Below are 27,990 nucleotides of genomic sequence, written 5' to 3'. Positions count from 1 at the left end.
TCAGAGAAATGTTTTATTTGGTAAAATGCTTATTTTATTTTTTAAATAGGCCTTAACTGCCGATGCAGATTATCGATTTTTCAAAAATAACAAGGATTTTTCTCAATGTGGTAAATTATGTTTATCGTAAATTAACAGACAGAAAGTGCCAAGAATTAAAATAAATGCACAAGCCTAAATGAGTTTATAACAAAAACTAATTTAGTCATCTAGCAGCCTTGATCTTGGTTTGATTAGGAGTAGCATCGTCAACAATTCTCTGTTATATTAACACAGTGTTGTCCCAGCTTAAAGAATAATTACACCACTTTTCATTTTAACAATATAAATAAACATATCAATATTTGTTTTTTAAATGCAAATTAAAAAATATCCCCAGCAACATCTTTTTTTTTGTATCCACGGTAGAAATGTTAATTAATTACCAAGAGATCCTGTGTAATTGCAAAAAAAAAAATCATGGAATTTCTGTATGTTATGTTTATACAAAATCTGAAGAGAATTATTGTAAAAAAAAAAAAAATCTCTCATAATTAACTGAAATCACCTCTCGCAAATATTGTTTCCCCAAAAATTCAGAAAGAGGACAAATATAACAGAGCCCGTATTTCTGATGAAATCAACCGTTCAGCGGAAACCAAGAGCTCTCTGAAGTGCGGTGGGCGCCCATGGATTGTGTAAGACGTTATAGCAAAGCCTTTGGTGACACGGTGTGGTCAAAAAATGTCATTACATCATCCTCGTCCCCATTCAGAAGTGGACTCAACGCACCTGTTGGTGCTCGAGATGCTGCTACCGTCAAACTCCTTCACCTGGGATTCTTCCCTTTTTGCAGGAGACTTAGTCATGTCCACGGGGATGATCAGTGCTTGAAGACGACTGGTACATTTCGGTGCCCGGAACTCTGCAATATTTTTACAATAGATAACAGGAACTCCAGCAGGAGAAAACATGACGTACCCTGGGAACTCCATTTTCCTCGTCTTTGTGAATGGTGGTTAGGAAGATTTTTGTTTAAACTTTTCTAAAAATTCAAGAGACATGAAATACCAACTGTACCTTTGAAAAAGGATTGTGTTTATTTACAGTGTTTGTCGGAATTACAATTAAAAAAAAAAAGTTTTTTTTTTTTTTTAAATGAATTGAGCGAGTTGCCTTGTCATTTCACCGGCAGAACAGAGGAGCACAAACTCGTATAAACGTTAGGTTGATGCGTGTGTCCCAAATGACTCCCTATACAATGCACTACTTTTGCACTACTTTTGACCACTGACACCTCTGGATCAAAGCCAGACTTCAGGATGGATATCAGGTCCCCCCCCCCAAAAAATATATAGCGTACTTTAAAAAGGGAATAGGGTGCAATTTGGAACACAGATTTTGGTTGGTCTGTGTTGTGTTAAAGTGGAGTAGACCCTAACCCCTCCTAGTGGCAGCTTTGGCAGACAGACAAGAGGCTAAGTCCTGGGGGGGGGATCGTCGCAGCAATACGGGCAGTCTTCTCCTCCTCTCTTCCTCATCAGTGACTCTCTCCTTTCTTGCCCACAACCTACGTTGGATAGAAAACACAGCCGTGTAAACAGTGCAGGAATCCTCCTCGTCCCGAAGGAGTAGACGTAGGAGGTTTTCGTTGACATTGTATGCAGTAGCAAATAACATTATTCTTAGCACCAAGTGAAAAAAAATAAAAAATCATATTGACATGTATAGTGGAACAACTGCACATTGTTGATTTAATTTAAATCTCCACATTAGCCTGATTTAATTGCTGAAATCAATGTAATGTACCATTGAAATTGTATTGCTATGATTGTATCATTACTGTTAGGCCTCATCTGACGAGAGTGGCCTGATCCCAATGCAGGATACAAAAATCACAATTCAATACCGTCAACATCATAGTCTCATAGCTGTTTGGAGGGGGGGGAGAGAGAGACCGGATCTTACCCGTTTGAAGTCATTCATGTTCGTTGCCTGTACAGGGGTCCCGATAAAAGTAAGGTAATTGATTTTCGTTGTCTCTTCATCCCCTTGGTTGTTCTTCACAAACATCTGTTACAACACATGGGGGAAGAAACAACTTAATCATAATGGAACACAACTTAATCATAATGGAACACAACTTCATCATCATGGAACACAACTTCATCATCATGGAACACAACTTCATCATCATGGAACACAACTTCATCATAATGGAACACTACTTCATCATAATGGAACACTACTTCATCATAATGGAACACTACTTCATCATCATGGAACACTACTTCATCATCATGGAACACTACTTCATCATCATGGAACACTACTTCATCATCATGGAACACAACTTCATCATCATGGAACACTACTTCATCATAATGGAACACTACTTCATCATAATGGAACACTACTTCATCATAATGGAACACTACTTCATCATAATGGAACACTACTTCATCATAATGGAACAACTTCATCATAAAGGAACACAACTTCATCATAAAGGAACACAACTTCATCATAAAGGAACACAACTTCATCATAATGGAACACAACTTCATCATAATGGAACACAACTTCATCATAATGGAACACAACTTCATCATAAAGGAACACAACTTCATCATAATGGAACACAACTTCATCATAATGGAACACAACTTCATCATAAAGGAACACAACTTCATCATAATGGAACACAACTTCATCATAATGGAACACAACTTCATCATAATGGAACACAACTTCATCATAAAGGAACACAACTTCATCATAAAGGAACACAACTTCATCATAAAGGAACACAACTTCATCATAATGGAACACAACTTCATCATAATGGAACACAACTTCATCATAATGGAACAACTTCATCATAATGGAACACAACTTCATCATAATGGAACACAACTTCATCATAATGGAACACAACTTCATCATAATGGAACACAACTTCATCATAATGGAACACAACTTCATCATAAAGGAACACAACTTCATCATAAAGGAACACAACTTCATCATAATGGAACACAACTTCATCATAATGGAACACAACTTCATCATAATGGAACACAACTTCATCATAATGGAACACAACTTCATCATAATGGAACACAACTTCATCATGAAGGAACACAACTTCATCATAATGGAACACAACTTCATCATAATGGAACACAACTTCATCATAATGGAACACAACTTCATCATAATGGAACACAACTTCATCATAATGGAACACAACTTCATCATAATGGAACACAACTTCATCATAATGGAACACAACTTCATCATAATGGAACACAACTTCATCATAATGGAACACAACTTCATCATAATGGAACACAACTTCATCATAATGGAACACTACTTCATCATAATGGAACACAACTTCATCATAATGGAACAACTTCATCATAATGGAACAACTTCATCATAATGGAACACAACTTCATCATAATGGAACACAACTTCATCATAATGGAACAACTTCATCATAATGGAACAACTTCATCATAATGGAACACAACTTCATCATAATGGAACAACTTCATCATAATGGAACAACTTCATCATAAAGGAACACAACTTCATCATAATGGAACACAACTTCATCATAAAGGAACACAACTTCATCATAAAGGAACACAACTTCATCATAATGGAACACAACTTCATCATAATGGAACACAACTTCATCATAAAGGAACACAACTTCATCATAATGGAACACAACTTCATCATAATGGAACACAACTTCATCATAATGGAACACAACTTCATCATAATGGAACACAACTTCATCATAATGGAACACAACTTCATCATAATGGAACACAACTTCATCATAAAGGAACACAACTTCATCATAATGGAACACAACTTCATCATAAAGGAACACAACTTCATCATAAAGGAACACAACTTCATCATAAAGGAACACAACTTCATCATAAAGGAACACAACTTCATCAAAATGGAACATCTTCATCATAATGGAACACAACTTCATCATAAAGGAACACAACTTCATCATAATGGAACACAACTTCATCAAAATGGAACACAACTTCATCATAATGGAACACAACTTCATCAAAATGGAACATCTTCATCATAATGGAACACTACTTCATCATAATGGAACACTACTTCATCATAATGGAACACTACTTCATCATAATGGAACACAACTTCATCATAATGGAACACAACTTCATCATAATGGAACACAACTTCATCATAATGGAACACAACTTCATCATAATGGAACACAACTTCATCATAATGGAACACAACTTCATCATAATGGAACACAACTTCATCATAATGGAACACAACTTCATCAAAATGGAACATCTTCATCATAATGGAACACAACTTCATCATAATGGAACACAACTTCATCAAAATGTAACACAACTTCATCATAATGGAACACAACTTCATCATAATGGAACACAACTTCATCATAATGGAACACAACTTCATCATAATGGAACACAACTTCATCATAATGGGACACAACTTCATCATAATGGAACACAACTTCATCATAATGGGACACAACTTCATAATGGAACAACTTCATCATAATGGGACACAACTTCATCATAATGGAACACTACTTCATCATAATGGTCAGTTTCCCGGGCACAGTTTAAGTGTTGCCCTGGCATGCTCAATAGAGAACCTACTTTTGAAAGAGCTTTCTCGTCTAGGACCATTGTCTGGGAAACTGCCCATAAAGGATATAATTCATGCAGTCTTAGTTCGAACTTATGTTCCCAATCAAGCAACAAATATCAGGTTTTTATTTTCTGTAAACATGCATTCTACATTATATCACATCTGTGTGTAGCCTAGTGGGCTGCGGTTGAGATAACAACAAAATAATCATTACTATTTTGTGCCACTAGATGGCTGTATGGTTCTACATTAACACAGCTGACAGACCAGTTAAGAACAAATTCTTAATTAAAATGGTAATGCATGTCAGCACCACATTATATTGACAAGATAATGGACAACGGGAATAAAAGTCTACAAAGGCAGAAGGAGGCGGGATCAGGTGGGAGCATTCTAGCCAATGAGAGAGTAGATACGCATTTGACCAACAGACACAACTCTGATATAAAATACGTTTTTCTCAAAAGTTGCCAGGATACCACGTGCATCTATCTATCAGTAATTCATGACCTAAACATTACCAAATTTTATTTAATCAAATCAATTACATTTTATGTTGACCAAGTTCAAAGTTCATTGACCTCCATACAGAAACTCATTGGTCCGCTTCACATTTTATTCTCATGGGGACAGATATCGGGGCGGAGTCAGTCCCCTGGCGTCGCCTCCTCCTCTTTGTCTGCAGTTCAGAACTGGACAACCCCTCCTTCTTCTTCTAGCTTGAGAACAGGAACCAACTGAGGTACATGCCGTGTTTCAATATCATGTGACCTCAGGAAAAAAAAAAAAGAGGGAAGGAAAGAACCAGGAAATGAGGCCTGCAGGTGATTGGTTGGTGTTAAATGACTTACGGTGACGCTCTGGACATTCTGGAACTTGACGTATCTCAGTGGGATCAGTCCGTCGTCCTTGAAATCCTCCTCTGCCAGGTCCAGGGTCTGGGTGGCCTCGCTACGCTCAGCATCGTCAAAGTCCATGGAGCGAGGAAGGTTAATGAAGATTTTCACACACTTTGGTGCCTGGGCTGAAACCGGGAGAAAAGGAAGTAGACAGAGTGGGGTGGGGGGTAAAAGTAGACAGAAGGATGGGGGGGGGGGGTAGGAAGTAGACAGGGGGGGGGGAGTAGACAGAGGGGGGGAAGGAAGTAGACAGAGGGGGGGAAGGAAGTAGACAGAGGGGGGGAAGGAAGTAGACAGAGGGGGGGAAAGAAGTAGACAGAAGGGGGGGAAGGAAGTAGACAGAGGGGGGGAAAGAAGTAGACAGAAGGGGGGGAGGAAGTAGACAGAAGGGGGGGAGGAAGTAGACAGAGGGGGGAAGGAAGTAGACAGAAGGGGGAAGGAAGTAGACAGAAGGGGGGGAAGGAAGTAGACAGAGGGGGGGAAAGAAGTAGACAGAAGGGGGGGAGGAAGTAGACAGAGGGGGGAAGAAAGTAGACAGAGGGGGGAAGGAAGTAGACAGAGGGGAGGAAGGAAGTAGACAGAGGGGAGAGGGAAGTAGGAAGAGGGGAGAGGGAAGTAGGAAGAGGGGAGAGGGAAGTAGGAAGAGGGGAGAGGGAAGTAGGAAGAGGGGGGGAAGAAAGTAGACAGAGGGGGGGAAGAAAGTAGGAAGAGGGGAGAGGGAAGTAGGAAGAGGGGAGAGGGAAGTAGGAAGAGGGGAGTAGGAAGAGGGGAGAGGGAAGTAGACAGAGGGGGGGAAGAAAGTAGACAGAGGGGGGGAAGAAAGTAGACAGAGGGGGGGAAGAAAGTAGACAGAGGGGGGGAAGAAAGTAGACAGGGGGGGGAAGAAAGTAGACAGAGGGGGGGGAAGAGAGTAGACAGAGGGGGGGGGAAGAAAGTATGAGACAGGTAAAGGAAAGGGAAAGATACCACAGAATTCCCTCAACTTAAATGTGTCTTCTGCATTTAACCCAACCCCTCTGAATAAGAGGGGGGGGGGGGGGGCAGAAAACAGGGCAACCAAGGAAAGCGTGGGAACTCAACAACAACAAACGATAAACCACAATCCAATAAAGGACATCTTTTCCGTCGACAAACGGTCAAATTTAAAAAATGTTTTCCATTTCAACTGCATGTACTTTTACGAGGAAACGGAGCAACATTTAGGAGCTGACCAGGAAGAATAAGGACTCACCGAAGTCAGAGGACAGGAGCTTCATGGAGAACAGCTTGACAGGCTGGTTGAAGGACATAGTAATTAGGAGCTGAAGAGGAGAAAATATGAGTTTAGTATTATACATCTATTAGTCTAGTCTGTCAGTGAGGGGTGATACTATACATCTATTAGTCTGGCCTGTCAGTGAGGGGTGATACTATACATCTATTAGTCTGGTCTGTCAGTGAGGGGTGATACTATACATCTATTAGTCTGTCAGTGAGGGGTGATACTATACATCTATTAGCCTGGTCTGTCAGTGAGGGGTGATACTATACATCTATTAGTCTGGTCTGTCAGTGAGGGGTGATACTATACATCTATTAGTCTGGTCTGTCAGTGAGGGGTGATACTATACATCTATTAGTCTGGTCTGTCAGTGAGGGGTGATACTATACATCTATTAGTCTGGTCTGTCAGTGAGGGGTGATACTATACATCTATTAGTCTGGTCTGTCAGTGAGGGGTGATACTATACATCTATTAGTCTGGTCTGTCAGTGAGGGGTGATACTATACATCTATTAGTCTGGTCTGTCAGTGAGGGGTGATACTATACATCTATTAGTCTGGTCTGTCAGTGAGGGGTGATACTATACATCTATTAGTCTGTCAGTGAGGGGTGATACTATACATCTATTAGTCTGGTCTGTAAGTGAGGGGTGATACTATACATCTATTAGTCTGGTCTGTCAGTGAGGGGTGATACTATACATCTATTAGTCTGGTCTGTCAGTGAGGGGTGATACTATACATCTATTAGTCTGTCAGTGAGGGGTGATACTATACATCTATTAGCCTGGTCTGTCAGTGAGGGGTGATACTATACATCTATTAGTCTAGTCTGTCAGTGAGGGGTGATACTATACATCTATTAGCCTGGTCTGTCAGTGAGGGGTGATACTATACTTCTATTAGTCTAGTCTGTCAGTGAGGGGTGATACTATACATCTATTAGTCTGTCAGTGAGGGGTGATACTATACTTCTATTAGTCTGTCAGTGAGGGGTGATACTATACATCTATTAGCCTGGTCTGTCAGTGAGGGGTGATACTATACTTCTATTAGTCTAGTCTGTCAGTGAGGGGTGATACTATACATCTATTAGTCTGTCAGTGAGGGGTGATACTATACTTCTATTAGTCTGTCAGTGAGGGGTGATACTATACATCTATTAGCCTGGTCTGTCAGTGAGGGGTGATACTATACATCTATTAGTCTGTCAGTGAGGGGTGATACTATACATCTATTAGCCTGGTCTGTCAGTGAGGGGTGATACTATACTTCTATTAGTCTAGTCTGTCAGTGAGGGGTGATACTATACATCTATTAGTCTGTCAGTGAGGGGTGATACTATACTTCTATTAGTCTGTCAGTGAGGGGTGATACTATACATCTATTAGCCTGGTCTGTCAGTGAGGGGTGATACTATACTTCTATTAGTCTAGTCTGTCAGTGAGGGGTGATACTATACATCTATTAGTCTGTCAGTGAGGGGTGATACTATACATCTATTAGTCTGGTCTGTCAGTGAGGGGTGATACTATACTTCTATTAGTCTGTCAGTGAGGGGTGATACTATACATCTATTAGTCTGGTCTGTCAGTGAGGGGTGATACTATACATCTATTAGTCTGGTCTGTCAGTGAGGGGTGATACTATACATCTATTAGTCTGGTCTGTCAGTGAGGGGTGATACTATACATCTATTAGTCTGGTCTGTCAGTGAGGGGTGATACTATACATCTATTAGTCTAGTCTGTCAGTGAGGGGTGATACTATACATCTATTAGTCTGGTCTGTCAGTGAGGGGTGATACTATACATCTATTAGTCTGTCAGTGAGGGGTGATACTATACATCTATTAGTCTGTCAGTGAGGGGTGATACTATACATCTATTAGTCTGTCAGTGAGGGGTGATACTATACATCTATTAGTCTGTCAGTGAGGGGTGATACTATACATCTATTAGCCTGGTCTGTCAGTGAGGGGTGATACTATACATCTATTAGCCTGGTCTGTCAGTGAGGGGTGATACTATACATCTATTAGTCTAGTCTGTCAGTGAGGGGTGATACTATACATCTATTAGTCTGGTCTGTCAGTGAGGGGTGATACTATACATCTATTAGCCTGGTCTGTCAGTGAGGGGTGATACTATACATCTATTAGCCTGGTCTGTCAGTGAGGGGTGATACTATACATCTATTAGCCTGGTCTGTCAGTGAGGGGTGATACTATACATCTATTAGCCTGGTCTGTCAGTGAGGGGTGATACTATACATCTATTAGTCTGGTCTGTCAGTGAGGGGTGATACTATACATCTATTAGCCTGGTCTGTCAGTGAGGGGTGATACTATACATCTATTAGTCTAGTCTGTCAGTGAGGGGTGATACTATACATCTATTAGTCTGGTCTGTCAGTGAGGGGTGATACTATACATCTATTAGTCTGGTCTGCCAGTGAGGGGTGATACTATACATCTATTAGTCTGGTCTGTCAGTGAGGGGTGATACTATACATCTATTAGTCTAGTCTGTCAGTGAGGGGTGATACTATACATCTATTAGTCTGGTCTGTCAGTGAGGGGTGATCCTATACATCTATTAGTCTGTCAGTGAGGGGTGATACTATACATCTATTAGTCTGGTCTGTCAGTGAGGGGTGATACTATACATCTATTAGTCTGGTCTGTCAGTGAGGGGGTGATACTATACATCTATTAGTCTGGTCTGTCAGTGAGGGGTGATACTATACATCTATTAGTCTGGTCTGTCAGTGAGGGGTGATACTATACATCTATTAGTCTAGTCTGTCAGTGAGGGGTGATACTATACATCTATTAGTCTGGTCTGTCAGTGAGGGGTGATACTATACATCTATTAGTCTGTCAGTGAGGGGTGATACTATACATCTATTAGTCTGGTCTGTCAGTGAGGGGTGATCCTATACATCTATTAGTCTGTCAGTGAGGGGTGATACTATACATCTATTAGTCTGGTCTGTCAGTGAGGGGTGATACTATACATCTATTAGTCTAGTCTGTCAGTGAGGGGTGATACTATACATCTATTAGTCTGGTCTGTCAGTGAGGGGTGATACTATACATCTATTAGTCTGGTCTGTCAGTGAGGGGTGATACTATACATCTATTAGTCTGGTCTGTCAGTGAGGGGTGATACTATACATCTATTAGTCTGGTCTGTCAGTGAGGGGTGATACATCTATTAGTCTGGTCTGTCAGTGAGGGGTGATACTATACATCTATTAGTCTGGTCTGTCAGTGAGGGGTGATACTATACATCTATTAGTCTAGTCTGTCAGTGAGGGGTGATACTATACATCTATTAGTCTAGTCTGTCAGTGAGGGGTGATACTATACATCTATTAGTCTAGTCTGTCAGTGAGGGGTGATACTATACATCTATTAGCCTGGTCTGTCAGTGAGGGGTGGGTGATACTATACATCTATTAGTCTAGTCTGTCAGTGAGGGGTGATACTATACATCTATTAGTCTGGTCTGTCAGTGAGGGGTGATACTATACATCTATTAGTCTGGTCTGTCAGTGAGGGGTGATACTATACATCTATTAGTCTGGTCTGTCAGTGAGGGGTGATACTATACATCTATTAGTCTGGTCTGTCAGTGAGGGGTGATACTATACATCTATTAGTCTGGTCTGTCAGTGAGGGGTGATACTATACATATATTAGTCTGGTCTGTCAGTGAGGGGTGATACTATACATCTATTAGTCTGTCAGTGAGGGGTGATACTATACATCTATTAGTCTGTCAGTGAGGGGTGATACTATACATCTATTAGTCTAGTCTGTCAGTGAGGGGTGATACTATACATCTATTAGTCTGGTCTGTCAGTGAGGGGTGATACTATACATCTATTAGTCTGGTCTGTCAGTGAGGGGTGATACTATACATCTATTAGTCTGGTCTGTCAGTGAGGGGTGATACTATACATCTATTAGTCTGGTCTGTCAGTGAGGGGTGATACTATACATCTATTAGTCTGGTCTGTCAGTGAGGGGTGATACTATACATCTATTAGTCTGGTCTGTCAGTGAGGGGTGATACTATACATCTATTAGTCTGGTCTGTCAGTGAGGGGTGATACTATACATCTATTAGTCTGGTCTGTCAGTGAGGGGTGATACTATACATCTATTAGCCTGGTCTGTCAGTGAGGGGTGATACTATACATCTATTAGTCTGGTCTGTCAGTGAGGGGTGATACTATACATCTATTAGTCTGTCAGTGAGGGGTGATACTATACATCTATTAGTCTGGTCTGTCAGTGAGGGGTGATACTATACATCTATTAGTCTGGTCTGTCAGTGAGGGGTGATCCTATACATCTATTAGTCTGTCAGTGAGGGGTGATACTATACATCTATTAGTCTGTTAGTGAGGGGTGATACTATACATCTATTAGTCTGGTCTGTCAGTGAGGGGTGATACTATACATCTATTAGTCTGGTCTGTCAGTGAGGGGTGATACTATACATCTATTAGCCTGGTCTGTCAGTGAGGGGTGATACTATACATCTATTAGTCTGGTCTGTCAGTGAGGGGTGATACTATACATCTATTAGTCTGGTCTGTCAGTGAGGGGTGATACTATACATCTATTAGTCTGTCAGTGAGGGGTGATACTATACATCTATTAGTCTGGTCTGTCAGTGAGGGGTGATACTATACATCTATTAGTCTGGTCTGTCAGTGAGGGGTGATCCTATACATCTATTAGTCTGGTCTGTCAGTGAGGGGTGATACTATACATCTATTAGTCTGGTCTGTCAGTGAGGGGTGATACTATACATCTATTAGTCTGTCAGTGAGGGGTGATACTATACATCTATTAGTCTGGTCTGTCAGTGAGGGGTGATACTATACATCTATTAGTCTGGTCTGTCAGTGAGGGGTGATCCTATACATCTATTAGTCTGGTCTGTCAGTGAGGGGTGATACTATACATCTATTAGTCTAGTCTGTCAGTGAGGGGTGATACTATACATCTATTAGTCTGGTCTGTCAGTGAGGGGTGATCCTATACATCTATTAGTCTGGTCTGTCAGTGAGGGGTGATACTATACATCTATTAGTCTAGTCTGTCAGTGAGGGGTGATACTATACATCTATTAGTCTGGTCTGTCAGTGAGGGGTGATACTATACATCTATTAGTCTGGTCTGTCAGTGAGGGGTGATACTATACATCTATTAGTCTAGTCTGTCAGTGAGGGGTGATACTATACATCTATTAGCCTGGTCTGTCAGTGAGGGGTGATACTATACATCTATTAGTCTGTCAGTGAGGGGTGATACTATATATCTATTAGTCTGGTCTGTCAGTGAGGGGTGATACTATACATCTATTAGTCTGGTCTGTCAGTGAGGGGTGATACTATACATCTATTAGTCTGGTCTGTCAGTGAGGGGTGATCCTATACATCTATTAGTCTGGTCTGTCAGTGAGGGGTGATACTATACATCTATTAGTCTGGTCTGTCAGTGAGGGGTGATACTATACATCTATTAGTCTGGTCTGTCAGTGAGGGGTGATACTATACATCTATTAGTCTGGTCTGTCAGTGAGGGGTGATACTATACATCTATTAGTCTGGTCTGTCAGTGAGGGGTGATACTATACATCTATTAGTCTGGTCTGTCAGTGAGGGGTGATACTATACATCTATTAGTCTGGTCTGTCAGTGAGGGGTGATACTATACATCTATTAGTCTAGTCTGTCAGTGAGGGGTGATACTATACATCTATTAGTCTGGTCTGTCAGTGAGGGGTGATACTATACATCTATTAGTCTAGTCTGTCAGTGAGGGGTGATACTATACATCTATTAGTCTGTCAGTGAGGGGTGATACTATACATCTATTAGTCTAGTCTGTCAGTGAGGGGTGATACTATACATCTATTAGTCTGGTCTGTCAGTGAGGGGTGATACTATACATCTATTAGTCTGGTCTGTCAGTGAGGGGTGATACTATACATCTATTAGTCTGGTCTGTCAGTGAGGGGTGATACTATACATCTATTAGTCTGGTCTGTCAGTGAGGGGTGATCCTATACATCTATTAGTCTGGTCTGTCAGTGAGGGGTGATACTATACATCTATTAGTCTAGTCTGTCAGTGAGGGGTGATACTATACATCTATTAGTCTAGTCTGTCAGTGAGGGGTGATACTATACATCTATTAGTCTAGTCTGTCAGTGAGGGGTGATACTATACATCTATTAGTCTAGTCTGTCAGTGAGGGGTGATACTATACATCTATTAGTCTAGTCTGTCAGTGAGGGGTGATACTATACATCTATTAGTCTGGTCTGTCAGTGAGGGGTGATACTATACATCTATTAGTCTAGTCTGTCAGTGAGGGGTGATACTATACATCTATTAGTCTAGTCTGTCAGTGAGGGGTGATACTATACATCTATTAGTCTGGTCTGTCAGTGAGGGGTGATACTATACATCTATTAGCCTGGTCTGTCAGTGAGGGGTGATACTATACATCTATTAGTCTGTCAGTGAGGGGTGATACTATACATATATTAGTCTAGTCTGTCAGTGAGGGGTGATACTATACATCTATTAGTCTGGTCTGTCAGTGAGGGGTGATACTATACATCTATTAGCCTGGTCTGTCAGTGAGGGGTGATACTATACATCTATTAGCCTGGTCTGTCAGTGAGGGGTGATACTATACATCTATTAGTCTAGTCTGTCAGTGAGGGGTGATACTATACATCTATTAGTCTGGTCTGTCAGTGAGGGGTGATACTATACATCTATTAGTCTAGTCTGTCAGTGAGGGGTGATACTATACATCTATTAGCCTGGTCTGTCAGTGAGGGGTGATACTATACATCTATTAGTCTAGTCTGTCAGTGAGGGGTGATACATCTATTAGTCTGTCAGTGAGGGGTGATACTATACATCTATTAGTCTAGTCTGTCAGTGAGGGGTGATACTATACATCTATTAGCCTGGTCTGTCAGTGAGGGGTGATACTATACATCTATTAGTCTGGTCTGTCAGTGAGGGGTGATACTATACATCTATTAGTCTGGTCTGTCAGTGAGGGGTGATACTATACATCTATTAGTCTGGTCTGTCAGTGAGGGGTGATACTATACATCTATTAGTCTGGTCTGTCAGTGAGGGGTGATACTATACATCTATTAGTCTGGTCTGTCAGTGAGGGGTGATCCTATACATCTATTAGTCTAGTCTGTCAGTGAGGGGTGATACTATACATCTATTAGTCTGGTCTGTCAGTGAGGGGTGATACTATACATCTATTAGTCTGGTCTGTCAGTGAGGGGTGATACTATACATCTATTAGTCTAGTCTGTCAGTGAGGGGTGATCCTATACATCTATTAGTCTGGTCTGTCAGTGAGGGGTGATCCTATACATCTATTAGTCTAGTCTGTCAGTGAGGGGTGATACTATACATCTATTAGTCTGGTCTGTCAGTGAGGGGTGATACTATACATCTATTAGTCTGGTCTGTCAGTGAGGGGTGATACTATACATCTATTAGTCTAGTCTGTCAGTGAGGGGTGATCCTATACATCTATTAGCCTGGTCTGTCAGTGAGGGGTGATACTATACATCTATTAGTCTGTCAGTGAGGGGTGATACTATACATCTATTAGTCTGTCAGTGAGGGGTGATACTATACATCTATTAGCCTAGTCTGTCAGTGAGGGGTGATACTATACATCTATTAGCCTAGTCTGTCAGTGAGGGGTGATACTATACATCTATTAGTCTGGTCTGTCAGTGAGGGGTGATCCTATACATCTATTAGTCTAGTCTGTCAGTGAGGGGTGATACTATACATCTATTAGTCTAGTCTGTCAGTGAGGGGTGATACTATACATCTATTAGTCTGGTCTGTCAGTGAGGGGTGATACTATACATCTATTAGTCTGGTCTGTCAGTGAGGGGTGATACTATACATCTATTAGTCTAGTCTGTCAGTGAGGGGTGATACTATATATCTATTAGTCTGGTCTGTCAGTGAGGGGTGATACTATACATCTATTAGTCTGGTCTGTCAGTGAGGGGTGATACTATACATCTATTAGTCTGGTCTGTCAGTGAGGGGTGATCCTATACATCTATTAGTCTGGTCTGTCAGTGAGGGGTGATACTATACATCTATTAGTCTGGTCTGTCAGTGAGGGGTGATACTATACATCTATTAGTCTGGTCTGTCAGTGAGGGGTGATACTATACATCTATTAGTCTGGTCTGTCAGTGAGGGGTGATACTATACATCTATTAGTCTAGTCTGTCAGTGAGGGGTGATACTATACATCTATTAGTCTGGTCTGTCAGTGAGGGGTGATACTATACATCTATTAGTCTGGTCTGCCAGTGAGGGGTGATACTATACATCTATTAGTCTGGTCTGCCAGTGAGGGGTGATACTATACATCTATTAGTCTGGTCTGTCAGTGAGGGGTGATACTATACATCTATTAGTCTAGTCTGTCAGTGAGGGGTGATACTATACATCTATTAGTCTGTCAGTGAGGGGTGATACTATACATCTATTAGCCTGGTCTGTCAGTGAGGGGTGATACTATACATCTATTAGTCTGGTCTGTCAGTGAGGGGTGATACTATACATCTATTAGTCTGGTCTGTCAGTGAGGGGTGATACTATACATCTATTAGTCTGTCAGTGAGGGGTGATACTATATATCTATTAGTCTGGTCTGTCAGTGAGGGGTGATACTATACATCTATTAGTCTGGTCTGTCAGTGAGGGGTGATACTATACATCTATTAGTCTGTCAGTGAGGGGTGATACTATACATCTATTAGTCTAGTCTGTCAGTGAGGGGTGATACTATACATCCATTAGTCTGGTCTGTCAGTGAGGGGTGATACTATACATCTATTAGCCTGGTCTGTCAGTGAGGGGTGATACTATACATCCATTAGTCTGGTCTGTCAGTGAGGGGTGATACTATACATCCATTAGTCTGGTCTGTCAGTGAGGGGTGATACTATACATCTATTAGTCTGGTCTGTCAGTGAGGGGTGATACTATACATCTATTAGTCTGGTCTGTCAGTGAGGGGTGATACTATACATCTATTAGTCTGGTCTGTCAGTGAGGGGTGATACTATACATCTATTAGTCTAGTCTGTCAGTGAGGGGTGATACTATACATCTATTAGCCTGGTCTGTCAGTGAGGGGTGATACTATACATCTATTAGTCTGGTCTGTCAGTGAGGGGTGATACTATACATCTATTAGTCTGGTCTGTCAGTGAGGGGTGATACTATACATCTATTAGCCTGGTCTGTCAGTGAGGGGTGATACTATACATCTATTAGCCTGGTCTGTCAGTGAGGGGTGATACTATACATATATTAGTCTAGTCTGTCAGTGAGGGGTGATACTATACATCTATTAGTCTGGTCTGTCAGTGAGGGGTGATACTATACATCTATTAGCCTGGTCTGTCAGTGAGGGGTGATACTATACATCTATTAGTCTGGTCTGTCAGTGAGGGGTGATACTATACATCTATTAGTCTGGTCTGTCAGTGAGGGGTGATACTATACATCTATTAGTCTGGTCTGTCAGTGAGGGGTGATACTATACATCTATTAGTCTGGTCTGTCAGTGAGGGGTGGGTGATACTATACATCTATTAGTCTAGTCTGTCAGTGAGGGGTGATACTATACATCTATTAGTCTGTCAGTGAGGGGTGATACTATACATCTATTAGTCTGGTCTGTCAGTGAGGGGTGATACTATACATCTATTAGCCTGGTCTGTCAGTGAGGGGTGATACTATACATCTATTAGTCTGGTCTGTCAGTGAGGGGTGATACTATACATCTATTAGTCTGGTCTGTCAGTGAGGGGTGATACTATACATCTATTAGTCTGTCAGTGAGGGGTGATACTATACATCTATTAGTCTGGTCTGTCAGTGAGGGGTGATACTATACATCTATTAGCCTGGTCTGTCAGTGAGGGGTGATACTATACATCTATTAGTCTGGTCTGTCAGTGAGGGGTGATACTATACATCTATTAGTCTGGTCTGTCAGTGAGGGGTGATACTATACATCTATTAGTCTGTCAGTGAGGGGTGATACTATACATCTATTAGCCTGGTCTGTCAGTGAGGGGTGATACTATACATCTATTAGTCTGTCAGTGAGGGGTGATACTATACATCTATTAGTCTGGTCTGTCAGTGAGGGGTGATACTATACATCTATTAGTCTGGTCTGTCAGTGAGGGGTGATACTATACATCTATTAGTCTGGTCTGTCAGTGAGGGGTGATACTATACATCTATTAGCCTGGTCTGTCAGTGAGGGGTGATACTATACATCTATTAGTCTGGTCTGTCAGTGAGGGGTGATACTATACATCTATTAGTCTGTCAGTGAGGGGTGATACTATACATCTATTAGTCTGGTCTGTCAGTGAGGGGTGATACTATACATCTATTAGTCTGGTCTGTCAGTGAGGGGTGATACTATACATCTATTAGTCTGGTCTGTCAGTGAGGGGTGATACTATACATCTATTAGTCTGGTCTGTCAGTGAGGGGTGATACTATACATCTATTAGTCTGTCAGTGAGGGGTGATACTATACATCTATTAGTCTGTCAGTGAGGGGTGATACTATACATCTATTAGTCTGGTCTGTCAGTGAGGGGTGATACTATACATCTATTAGTCTGGTCTGTCAGTGAGGGGTGATACTATACATATATTAGTCTAGTCTGTCAGTGAGGGGTGATACTATACATCTATTAGTCTGGTCTGTCAGTGAGGGGTGATACTATACATCTATTAGCCTGGTCTGTCAGTGAGGGGTGATACTATACATCTATTAGTCTGTCAGTGAGGGGTGATACTATACATCTATTAGCCTGGTCTGTCAGTGAGGGGTGATACTATACATCTATTAGTCTGGTCTGTCAGTGAGGGGTGATACTATACATCTATTAGTCTGGTCTGTCAGTGAGGGGTGATACTATACATCTATTAGTCTGTCAGTGAGGGGTGATACTATACATCTATTAGCCTGGTCTGTCAGTGAGGGGTGATACTATACATCTATTAGTCTGGTCTGTCAGTGAGGGGTGATACTATACATCTATTAGTCTGGTCTGTCAGTGAGGGGTGATACTATACATCTATTAGTCTAGTCTGTCAGTGAGGGGTGATACTATACATCTATTAGCCTGGTCTGTCAGTGAGGGGTGATACTATACATCTATTAGTCTAGTCTGTCAGTGAGGGGTGATACTATACATCTATTAGCCTGGTCTGTCAGTGAGGGGTGATACTATACATCTATTAGTCTGGTCTGTCAGTGAGGGGTGATACTATACATCTATTAGTCTGTCAGTGAGGGGTGATACTATACATCTATTAGTCTGGTCTGTCAGTGAGGGGTGATACTATACATCTATTAGTCTGTCAGTGAGGGGTGATACTATACATCTATTAGTCTGGTCTGTCAGTGAGGGGTGATACTATACATCTATTAGTCTGGTCTGTCAGTGAGGGGTGATACTATACATCTATTAGCCTGGTCTGTCAGTGAGGGGTGATACTATACATCTATTAGTCTGGTCTGTCAGTGAGGGGTGATACTATACATCTATTAGTCTGGTCTGTCAGTGAGGGGTGATACTATACATCTATTAGTCTGTCAGTGAGGGGTGATACTATACATCTATTAGTCTGGTCTGTCAGTGAGGGGTGATACTATACATCTATTAGTCTAGTCTGTCAGTGAGGGGTGATACTATACATCTATTAGTCTGGTCTGTCAGTGAGGGGTGATACTATACATCTATTAGTCTGTCAGTGAGGGGTGATACTATACATCTATTAGTCTAGTCTGTCAGTGAGGGGTGATACTATACATCTATTAGTCTAGTCTGTCAGTGAGGGGTGATACTATACATCTATTAGTCTGGTCTGTCAGTGAGGGGTGATACTATACATCTATTAGTCTGGTCTGTCAGTAAGGGGTGATACTATACATCTATTAGTCTGGTCTGTCAGTAAGGGGTGATACTATACATCTATTAGTCTGGTCTGTCAGTGAGGGGTGATACTATACATCTATTAGTCTGGTCTGTCAGTGAGGGGTGATACTATACATCTATTAGTCTGGTCTGTCAGTAAGGGGTGATACTATACATCTATTAGTCTGGTCTGTCAGTGAGGGGTGATACTATACATCTATTAGTCTGGTCTGTCAGTGAGGGGTGATACTATACATCTATTAGCCTGGTCTGTCAGTGAGGGGTGATACTATACATCTATTAGCCTGGTCTGTCAGTGAGGGGTGATACTATACATCTATTAGTCTGGTCTGTCAGTGAGGGGTGATACTATACATCTATTAGCCTGGTCTGTCAGTGAGGGGTGATACTATACATCTATTAGTCTGGTCTGTCAGTGAGGGGTGATACTATACATCTATTAGCCTGGTCTGTCAGTGAGGGGTGATACTATACATCTATTAGTCTGTCAGTGAGGGGTGATACTATACATCTATTAGTCTGGTCTGTCAGTGAGGGGTGATACTATACATCTATTAGTCTAGTCTGTCAGTGAGGGGTGATACTATACATCTATTAGTCTGGTCTGTCAGTGAGGGGTGATACTATACATCTATTAGTCTGGTCTGTCAGTGAGGGGTGATACTATACATCTATTAGTCTAGTCTGTCAGTGAGGGGTGATACTATACATCTATTAGTCTGTCAGTGAGGGGTGATACTATACATCTATTAGTCTGGTCTGTCAGTGAGGGGTGATACTATACATCTATTAGCCTGGTCTGTCAGTGAGGGGTGATACTATACATCTATTAGTCTAGTCTGTCAGTGAGGGGTGATACTATACATCTATTAGTCTGGTCTGTCAGTGAGGGGTGATACTATACATCTATTAGTCTGGTCTGTCAGTGAGGGGTGATACTATACATCTATTAGTCTAGTCTGTCAGTGAGGGGTGATACTATACATCTATTAGTCTAGTCTGTCAGTGAGGGGTGATACTATACATCTATTAGTCTAGTCTGTCAGTGAGGGGTGATTCTATACATCTATTAGTCTGGTCTGTCAGTGAGGGGTGATACTATACATCTATTAGTCTAGTCTGTCAGTGAGGGGTGATACTATACATCTATTAGTCTGGTCTGTCAGTGAGGGGTGATACTATACATCTATTAGTCTGTCAGTGAGGGGTGATACTATACATCTATTAGCCTGGTCTGTCAGTGAGGGGTGATACTATACATCTATTAGTCTGGTCTGTCAGTGAGGGGTGATACTATATATCTATTAGTCTGGTCTGTCAGTGAGGGGTGATACTATACATCTATTAGTCTGGTCTGTCAGTGAGGGGTGATACTATACATCTATTAGTCTGGTCTGTCAGTGAGGGGTGATACTATACATCTATTAGTCTGGTCAGTCAGTGAGGGGTGATACTATAGATCTATTAGTCTGGTCTGTCAGTGAGGGGTGATACTATACATCTATTAGTCTGGTCTGTCAGTGAGGGGTGATACTATACATCTATTAGTCTGGTCTGTCAGTGAGGGGTGATACTATACATCTATTAGTCTGGTCTGTCAGTGAGGGGTGATCCTATACATCTATTAGTCTGGTCTGTCAGTGAGGGGTGATACTATACATCTATTAGTCTGGTCTGTCAGTGAGGGGTGATACTATACATCTATTAGTCTGGTCTGTCAGTGAGGGGTGATACTATACATCTATTAGTCTGGTCTGTCAGTGAGGGGTGATACTATACATCTATTAGTCTGGTCTGTCAGTGAGGGGTGATACTATACATCTATTAGTCTAGTCTGTCAGTGAGGGGTGATACTATACATCTATTAGTCTGGTCTGTCAGTGAGGGGTGATACTATACATCTATTAGTCTGGTCTGTCAGTGAGGGGTGATACTATACATCTATTAGTCTGGTCTGTCAGTGAGGGGTGATACTATACATCTATTAGTCTAGTCTGTCAGTGAGGGGTGATACTATACATCTATTAGTCTAGTCTGTCAGTGAGGGGTGATACTATACATCTATTAGCCTGGTCTGTCAGTGAGGGGTGATACTATACATCTATTAGTCTGGTCTGTCAGTGAGGGGTGATACTATACATCTATTAGTCTAGTCTGTCAGTGAGGGGTGATACTATACATCTATTAGTCTGGTCTGTCAGTGAGGGGTGATACTATACATCTATTAGTCTGGTCTGTCAGTGAGGGGTGATACTATACATCTATTAGTCTGGTCTGTCAGTGAGGGGTGATACTATACATCTATTAGTCTGGTCTGTCAGTGAGGGGTGATACTATACATCTATTAGTCTGGTCTGTCAGTGAGGGGTGATACTATACATCTATTAGTCTAGTCTGTCAGTGAGGGGTGATACTATACATCTATTAGCCTGGTCTGTCAGTGAGGGGTGATACTATACATCTATTAGTCTGTCAGTGAGGGGTGATACTATACATCTATTAGTCTGTCAGTGAGGGGTGATACTATACATCTATTAGTCTAGTCTGTCAGTGAGGGGTGATACTATACATCTATTGGTCTGTCAGTGAGGGGTGATACTATACATCTATTAGTCTAGTCTGTCAGTGAGGGGTGATACTATACATCTATTGGTCTGTCAGTGAGGGGTGATACTATACATCTATTAGCCTGGTCTGTCAGTGAGGGGTGATACTATACATCTATTAGTCTGTCAGTGAGGGGTGATACTATACATCTATTAGTCTGGTCTGTCAGTGAGGGGTGATACTATACATCTATTAGCCTGGTCTGTCAGTGAGGGGTGATACTATACATCTATTAGTCTGGTCTGTCAGTGAGGGGTGATACATCTATTAGTCTGGTCTGTCAGTGAGGGGTGATACTATACATCTATTAGTCTGTCAGTGAGGGGTGATACTATACATCTATTAGTCTGTCAGTGAGGGGTGATACTATACATCTATTAGTCTGGTCTGTCAGTGAGGGGTGATACTATACATCTATTAGTCTGGTCTGTCAGTGAGGGGTGATACTATACATCTATTAGTCTGGTCTGTCAGTGAGGGGTGATACTATACATCTATTAGTCTGGTCTGTCAGTGAGGGGTGATACTATACATCTATTAGTCTGGTCTGTCAGTGAGGGGTGATACTATACATCTATTAGCCTGGTCTGTCAGTGAGGGGTGATACTATACATCTATTAGTCTGTCAGTGAGGGGTGATACTATACATCTATTAGTCTGGTCTGTCAGTGAGGGGTGATACTATACATCTATTAGTCTAGTCTGTCAGTGAGGGGTGATACTATACATCTATTAGTCTGGTCTGTCAGTGAGGGGTGATACTATACATCTATTAGTCTGGTCTGTCAGTGAGGGGTGATACTATACATCTATTAGTCTGTCAGTGAGGGGTGATACTATACATCTATTAGTCTGTCAGTGAGGGGTGATACTATACATCTATTAGTCTGGTCTGTCAGTGAGGGGTGATACTATACATCTATTAGTCTGGTCTGTCAGTGAGGGGTGATACTATACATCTATTAGTCTAGTCTGTCAGTGAGGGGTGATACTATACATCTATTAGTCTGGTCTGTCAGTGAGGGGTGATACTATACATCTATTAGTCTGGTCTGTCAGTGAGGGGTGATACTATACATCTATTAGTCTGGTCTGTCAGTGAGGGGTGATACTATACATCTATTAGTCTGGTCTGTCAGTGAGGGGTGATACTATACATCTATTAGTCTGGTCTGTCAGTGAGGGGTGATACTATACATCTATTAGTCTAGTCTGTCAGTGAGGGGTGATACTATACATCTATTAGTCTGTCAGTGAGGGGTGATACTATACATCTATTAGTCTGGTCTGTCAGTGAGGGGTGATACTATACATCTATTAGTCTGGTCTGTCAGTGAGGGGTGATACTATACATCTATTAGTCTAGTCTGTCAGTGAGGGGTGATACTATACATCTATTAGTCTGTCAGTGAGGGGTGATACTATACATCTATTAGTCTGGTCTGTCAGTGAGGGGTGATACTATACATCTATTAGTCTGGTCTGTCAGTGAGGGGTGATACTATACATCTATTAGTCTGGTCTGTCAGTGAGGGGTGATACATCTATTAGTCTGGTCTGTCAGTGAGGGGTGATACTATACATCTATTAGTCTAGTCTGTCAGTGAGGGGTGATACATCTATTAGTCTGGTCTGTCAGTGAGGGGTGATACTATACATCTATTAGTCTGGTCTGTCAGTGAGGGGTGATACATCTATTAGTCTGGTCTGTCAGTGAGGGGTGATACTATACATCTATTAGTCTGGTCTGTCAGTGAGGGGTGATACTATACATCTATTAGTCTGGTCTGTCAGTGAGGGGTGATACATCTATTAGTCTGGTCTGTCAGTGAGGGGTGATACTATACATCTATTAGTCTGGTCTGTCAGTGAGGGGTGATACTATACATCTATTAGCCTGGTCTGTCAGTGAGGGGTGATACTATACATCTATTAGCCTGGTCTGTCAGTAAGGGGTGATACTATACATCTATTAGTCTGTCAGTGAGGGGTGATACTATACATCTATTAGTCTGGTCTGTCAGTGAGGGGTGATACTATACATCTATTAGTCTGGTCTGTCAGTGAGGGGTGATACTATACATCTATTAGTCTGGTCTGTCAGTGAGGGGTGATACTATACATCTATTAGTCTGGTCTGTCAGTGAGGGGTGATACTATACATCTATTAGTCTGGTCTGTCAGTGAGGGGTGATACTATACATCTATTAGTCTGGTCTGTCAGTGAGGGGTGATACTATACATCTATTAGTCTAGTCTGTCAGTGAGGGGTGATACTATACATCTATTAGTCTGGTCTGTCAGTGAGGGGTGATACTATACATCTATTAGTCTGGTCTGTCAGTGAGGGGTGATACTATACATCTATTAGCCTGGTCTGTCAGTGAGGGGTGATACTATACATCTATTAGTCTGTCAGTGAGGGGTGATACTATACATCTATTAGTCTGGTCTGTCAGTGAGGGGTGATACTATACATCTATTAGTCTGGTCTGTCAGTGAGGGGTGATACTATACATCTATTAGTCTGGTCTGTCAGTGAGGGGTGATACTATACATCTATTAGTCTGTCAGTGAGGGGTGATACTATACATCTATTAGTCTGGTCTGTCAGTGAGGGGTGATACTATACATCTATTAGTCTGGTCTGTCAGTGAGGGGTGATACTATACATCTATTAGTCTGGTCTGTCAGTGAGGGGTGATACTATACATCTATTAGTCTGGTCTGTCAGTGAGGGGTGATACTATACATCTATTAGTCTGGTCTGTCAGTGAGGGGTGATACTATACATCTATTAGTCTGGTCTGTCAGTGAGGGGTGATACTATACATCTATTAGCCTGGTCTGTCAGTGAGGGGTGATACTATACATCTATTAGTCTGTCAGTGAGGGGTGATACTATACATCTATTAGTCTGGTCTGTCAGTGAGGGGTGATACTATACATCTATTAGTCTGGTCTGTCAGTGAGGGGTGATACTATACATCTATTAGTCTGGTCTGTCAGTGAGGGGTGATACTATACATCTATTAGTCTGGTCTGTCAGTGAGGGGTGATACTATACATCTATTAGTCTGTCAGTGAGGGGTGATACTATACATCTATTAGTCTGTCAGTGAGGGGTGATACTATACATCTATTAGTCTGGTCTGTCAGTGAGGGGTGATACTATACATCTATTAGTCTAGTCTGTCAGTGAGGGGTGATACATCTATTAGTCTGTCAGTGAGGGGTGATACTATACATCTATTAGTCTGGTCTGTCAGTGAGGGGTGATACTATACATCTATTAGTCTAGTCTGTCAGTGAGGGGTGATACTATACATCTATTAGTCTGGTCTGTCAGTGAGGGGTGATACTATACATCTATTAGTCTGGTCTGTCAGTGAGGGGTGATACTATACATCTATTAGTCTGGTCTGTCAGTGAGGGGTGATACTATACATCTATTAGTCTGGTCTGCCAGTGAGGGGTGATACTATACATCTATTAGTCTAGTCTGTCAGTGAGGGGTGATACTATACATCTATTAGTCTGGTCTGTCAGTGAGGGGTGATACTATACATCTATTAGTCTGGTCTGTCAGTGAGGGGTGATACTATACATCTATTAGTCTGGTCTGTCAGTGAGGGGTGATACTATACATCTATTAGTCTGGTCTGTCAGTGAGGGGTGATACTATACATCTATTAGTCTGGTCTGTCAGTGAGGGGTGATACTATACATCTATTAGTCTGGTCTGTCAGTGAGGGGTGATACTATACATCTATTAGTCTAGTCTGTCAGTGAGGGGTGATACATCTATTAGTCTGTCAGTGAGGGGTGATACTATACATCTATTAGTCTGGTCTGTCAGTGAGGGGTGATACTATACATCTATTAGTCTAGTCTGTCAGTGAGGGGTGATACTATACATCTATTAGTCTGGTCTGTCAGTGAGGGGTGATACTATACATCTATTAGTCTGTCAGTGAGGGGTGATACTATACATCTATTAGTCTGGTCTGTCAGTGAGGGGTGATACTATACATCTATTAGTCTAGTCTGTCAGTGAGGGGTGATACTATATATCTATTAGTCTGGTCTGTCAGTGAGGGGTGATACTATACATCTATTAGTCTGGTCTGTCAGTGAGGGCCATAACCAGTGCAAATATTTTCAAAATGAACACATTCAGACCACTCTGACCTAAAGAGAAGAACCTAGCATCCATCCATCCTCAAAACTCACCTGTTCATCACAGTCAGACTCCAGGTAGGTGGTGTCCTTGACTAAGCAGTTTTCAAAGCCGCTTTCGTCACTCTCATTTAGACACTCACAGCCAGCTTTGTTCACAAACGGCATCAGGTCCATCTGAACACACAGACGGAGTACAAAGATATATATTTTTAAAAAGGACGCACACACACCCCTCACTGAGACATGCACGGTACAAGCGAGCACAAAAACAAAGATTTAATTCTAGTCAAGAGGTTCTCACACCTACTTGTGTAGCTTTGTAAAGCACCACCTTAAAGGTTAACACTGCTTTACTGAAATGTGAGCTTATGGTTAGCTTCGACTTATGCTAAACCTTGCTACTGCCTTCCTGTCCTGGGATACCGTCACCACAGACCCAGAAAATCCTAAAGTTTTCTGAGTCAGCATTGACAGTGCAAGACAGGGAGGGGTTCTGAGTTCACGTCCTGTCTCGGGAAGACAGAGAGGTGTTCTGAGTTTGCGTCCCATGTCTGGGAAGACAAGGACAGAACTCAGAAGTATATCTAGCCTAGGGCAAGTTTCCCTCCCAAAAAGCATAAAGATCAGTTAGCTAGTTGCTAGGCAATAGACAAACTATGATCTTAATTCTAAAGATTATCTTTCCGTTTTGGGAAACTCACCCGAATGATATCAATTCATCATATACTCACATATCCCTTGGAAATGTCCGAGTGATACCAATTCATCATATACTCACATATCCCTTGGGAATGTCTGAGTGATACCAATTCATCATATACTCACATATCCCTTGGGAATGTCAGAGTCCTCGTTGCTTCCAGGGTCATTTTCTACATGCTGCTTGATCTTCTCCTCTAGTCCTGAGGCATCGGCACCCTGATAGAGGTCGACGCGCACTTTGTTACGGAAAAACAAAAACGTCGGCGTGGCAGAGATGTTGTTGGCGGCAGCCGTTGCCTGAAAGAGGGAGATTGACATTCAAGTCTTAGTCCCGTGCCTCAACACACATACCAGACTTCTTCATCTGTACTGGCTCAAATGATTAACATGAGAGGACGTTGACATGTCCGAGGCTATGCATCACTTCTTGTTGACCAAGTCTCCTATGACGACAACAACAACATAATGGAGTACCTGGTGTTTTGATAACGACACAGTAGGCTGTATTAATTTTAAAAAGTCACAAAAATCAACCTCACCTGACAGACGTGTACATCCACTTCGAGAAAAATGACATGAGGGTACTTGTTACTCAACATGTTGAAAGCAGGGGATATCCTGACACAGGGTCGACACCTGGGGAGCGAAGAAGAGTTCAATGGGAAGCTATTGTCAACTAAACCGGAAGTTTAGTTCATTGGCTAACGTTGCTTAGCTAGCTATTAACAAAGGCTGTTAAAAAACAAAACAGAAATGCAAAAGTAAGCCTTACTACATGTGCAGTAGCTAAACAATAGCTAGCGAAGCATTATTCTTCATGGCTCGCTAGTTTATGCCTATTATTAAAAACCACTAGCCAGACAGGTGGCTAGCTAGATAACATAACATCTATGTACCACACATTATATCCCACATATCTGACTGTATTGTTAGATAGCTAGTACCAGACTACTGTCATGCTGTTAAACAAAGTTGTCTAGCTAGCTTAGCCTGTCTGCTATTGCTAAGTCATAGCTGGCTAAGCTATCTATCTAGCTAACGTTAGTTACCTAACAGCGTGGTATGTGGTCCGAGTTAAATTATCAAGTGTTGTTTTAAAATAGCTATTTGAAAGTATTCCAACAACTGATGTTACTGTGAAATCCGTTTTTTAAAAATGGACTAACTATCTAGTTATACATTGATTGACAAATGAAAGTGAATCATTCATTTCAGTGTAGATCATAGCTAGCTGGTAAAACCAAGGGCCTGGGAACAGATTTGAAACCTTACCCTGCCATTGTGAACTTCACCACCGCAAGCCTTGATCCGGCGTCTGCTAGTTCAGGTTGGAATTCTGAATCATTCCCGATTACTTTTACCCCGACCATTTTTACAGCTCTAAATATGTATCTAATTTATGACAGATTATATACAAAATAGTGTCACACGGGTGTAAGGACACACTGTCCAAACTCAACTCTTCTGTGGAATCACACACTTTGCTGAAGCGCCTTGACGAAGGTTGGCCATTAAACCAATGAAAACCGAGCAGGGCGTGGTCAACACCACAGCTAAAACAAAATCACAGAAATATAATTAAT

General features: G+C 41.5%; 1 protein-coding gene across 2 annotated transcripts; it reads right to left on the bottom strand.

Annotated features, from left to right (window-relative positions):
* Positions 1–27,976, bottom strand: LOC110536893 (thioredoxin-like protein 1). Of its 2 annotated transcripts, XM_036936721.1 has the most exons (8): positions 27,680–27,976; positions 26,947–27,043; positions 26,531–26,704; positions 25,757–25,879; positions 6,808–6,877; positions 5,529–5,701; positions 1,948–2,052; positions 1–1,549 (listed from the first exon to the last, which is right to left on the bottom strand). In XM_036936721.1, exons 1-8 carry the CDS (start codon positions 27,775–27,777, stop codon positions 1,520–1,522), a joined length of 870 nt encoding a protein of 289 aa, XP_036792616.1. In that variant the 5' UTR covers positions 27,778–27,976; the 3' UTR covers positions 1–1,519. The 2 variants fall into 2 exon arrangements, with proteins under 2 accessions (XP_036792616.1, XP_036792617.1); XM_036936722.1 differs by lacking the exons at positions 1–1,549; positions 1,948–2,052 and adding an exon at positions 4,772–5,414.
* Between the last annotated feature and the right edge of the window lie 14 nt (positions 27,977–27,990).

This window comes from Oncorhynchus mykiss, chromosome 12 (genome assembly GCF_013265735.2).
Source record: "Oncorhynchus mykiss isolate Arlee chromosome 12, USDA_OmykA_1.1, whole genome shotgun sequence".
Taxonomy (NCBI): Eukaryota; Metazoa; Chordata; class Actinopteri; order Salmoniformes; family Salmonidae; genus Oncorhynchus; species Oncorhynchus mykiss.
Note: the sequence above shows the minus strand (reverse complement) of the source record. Positions and strands in the feature narration are given on the sequence as shown.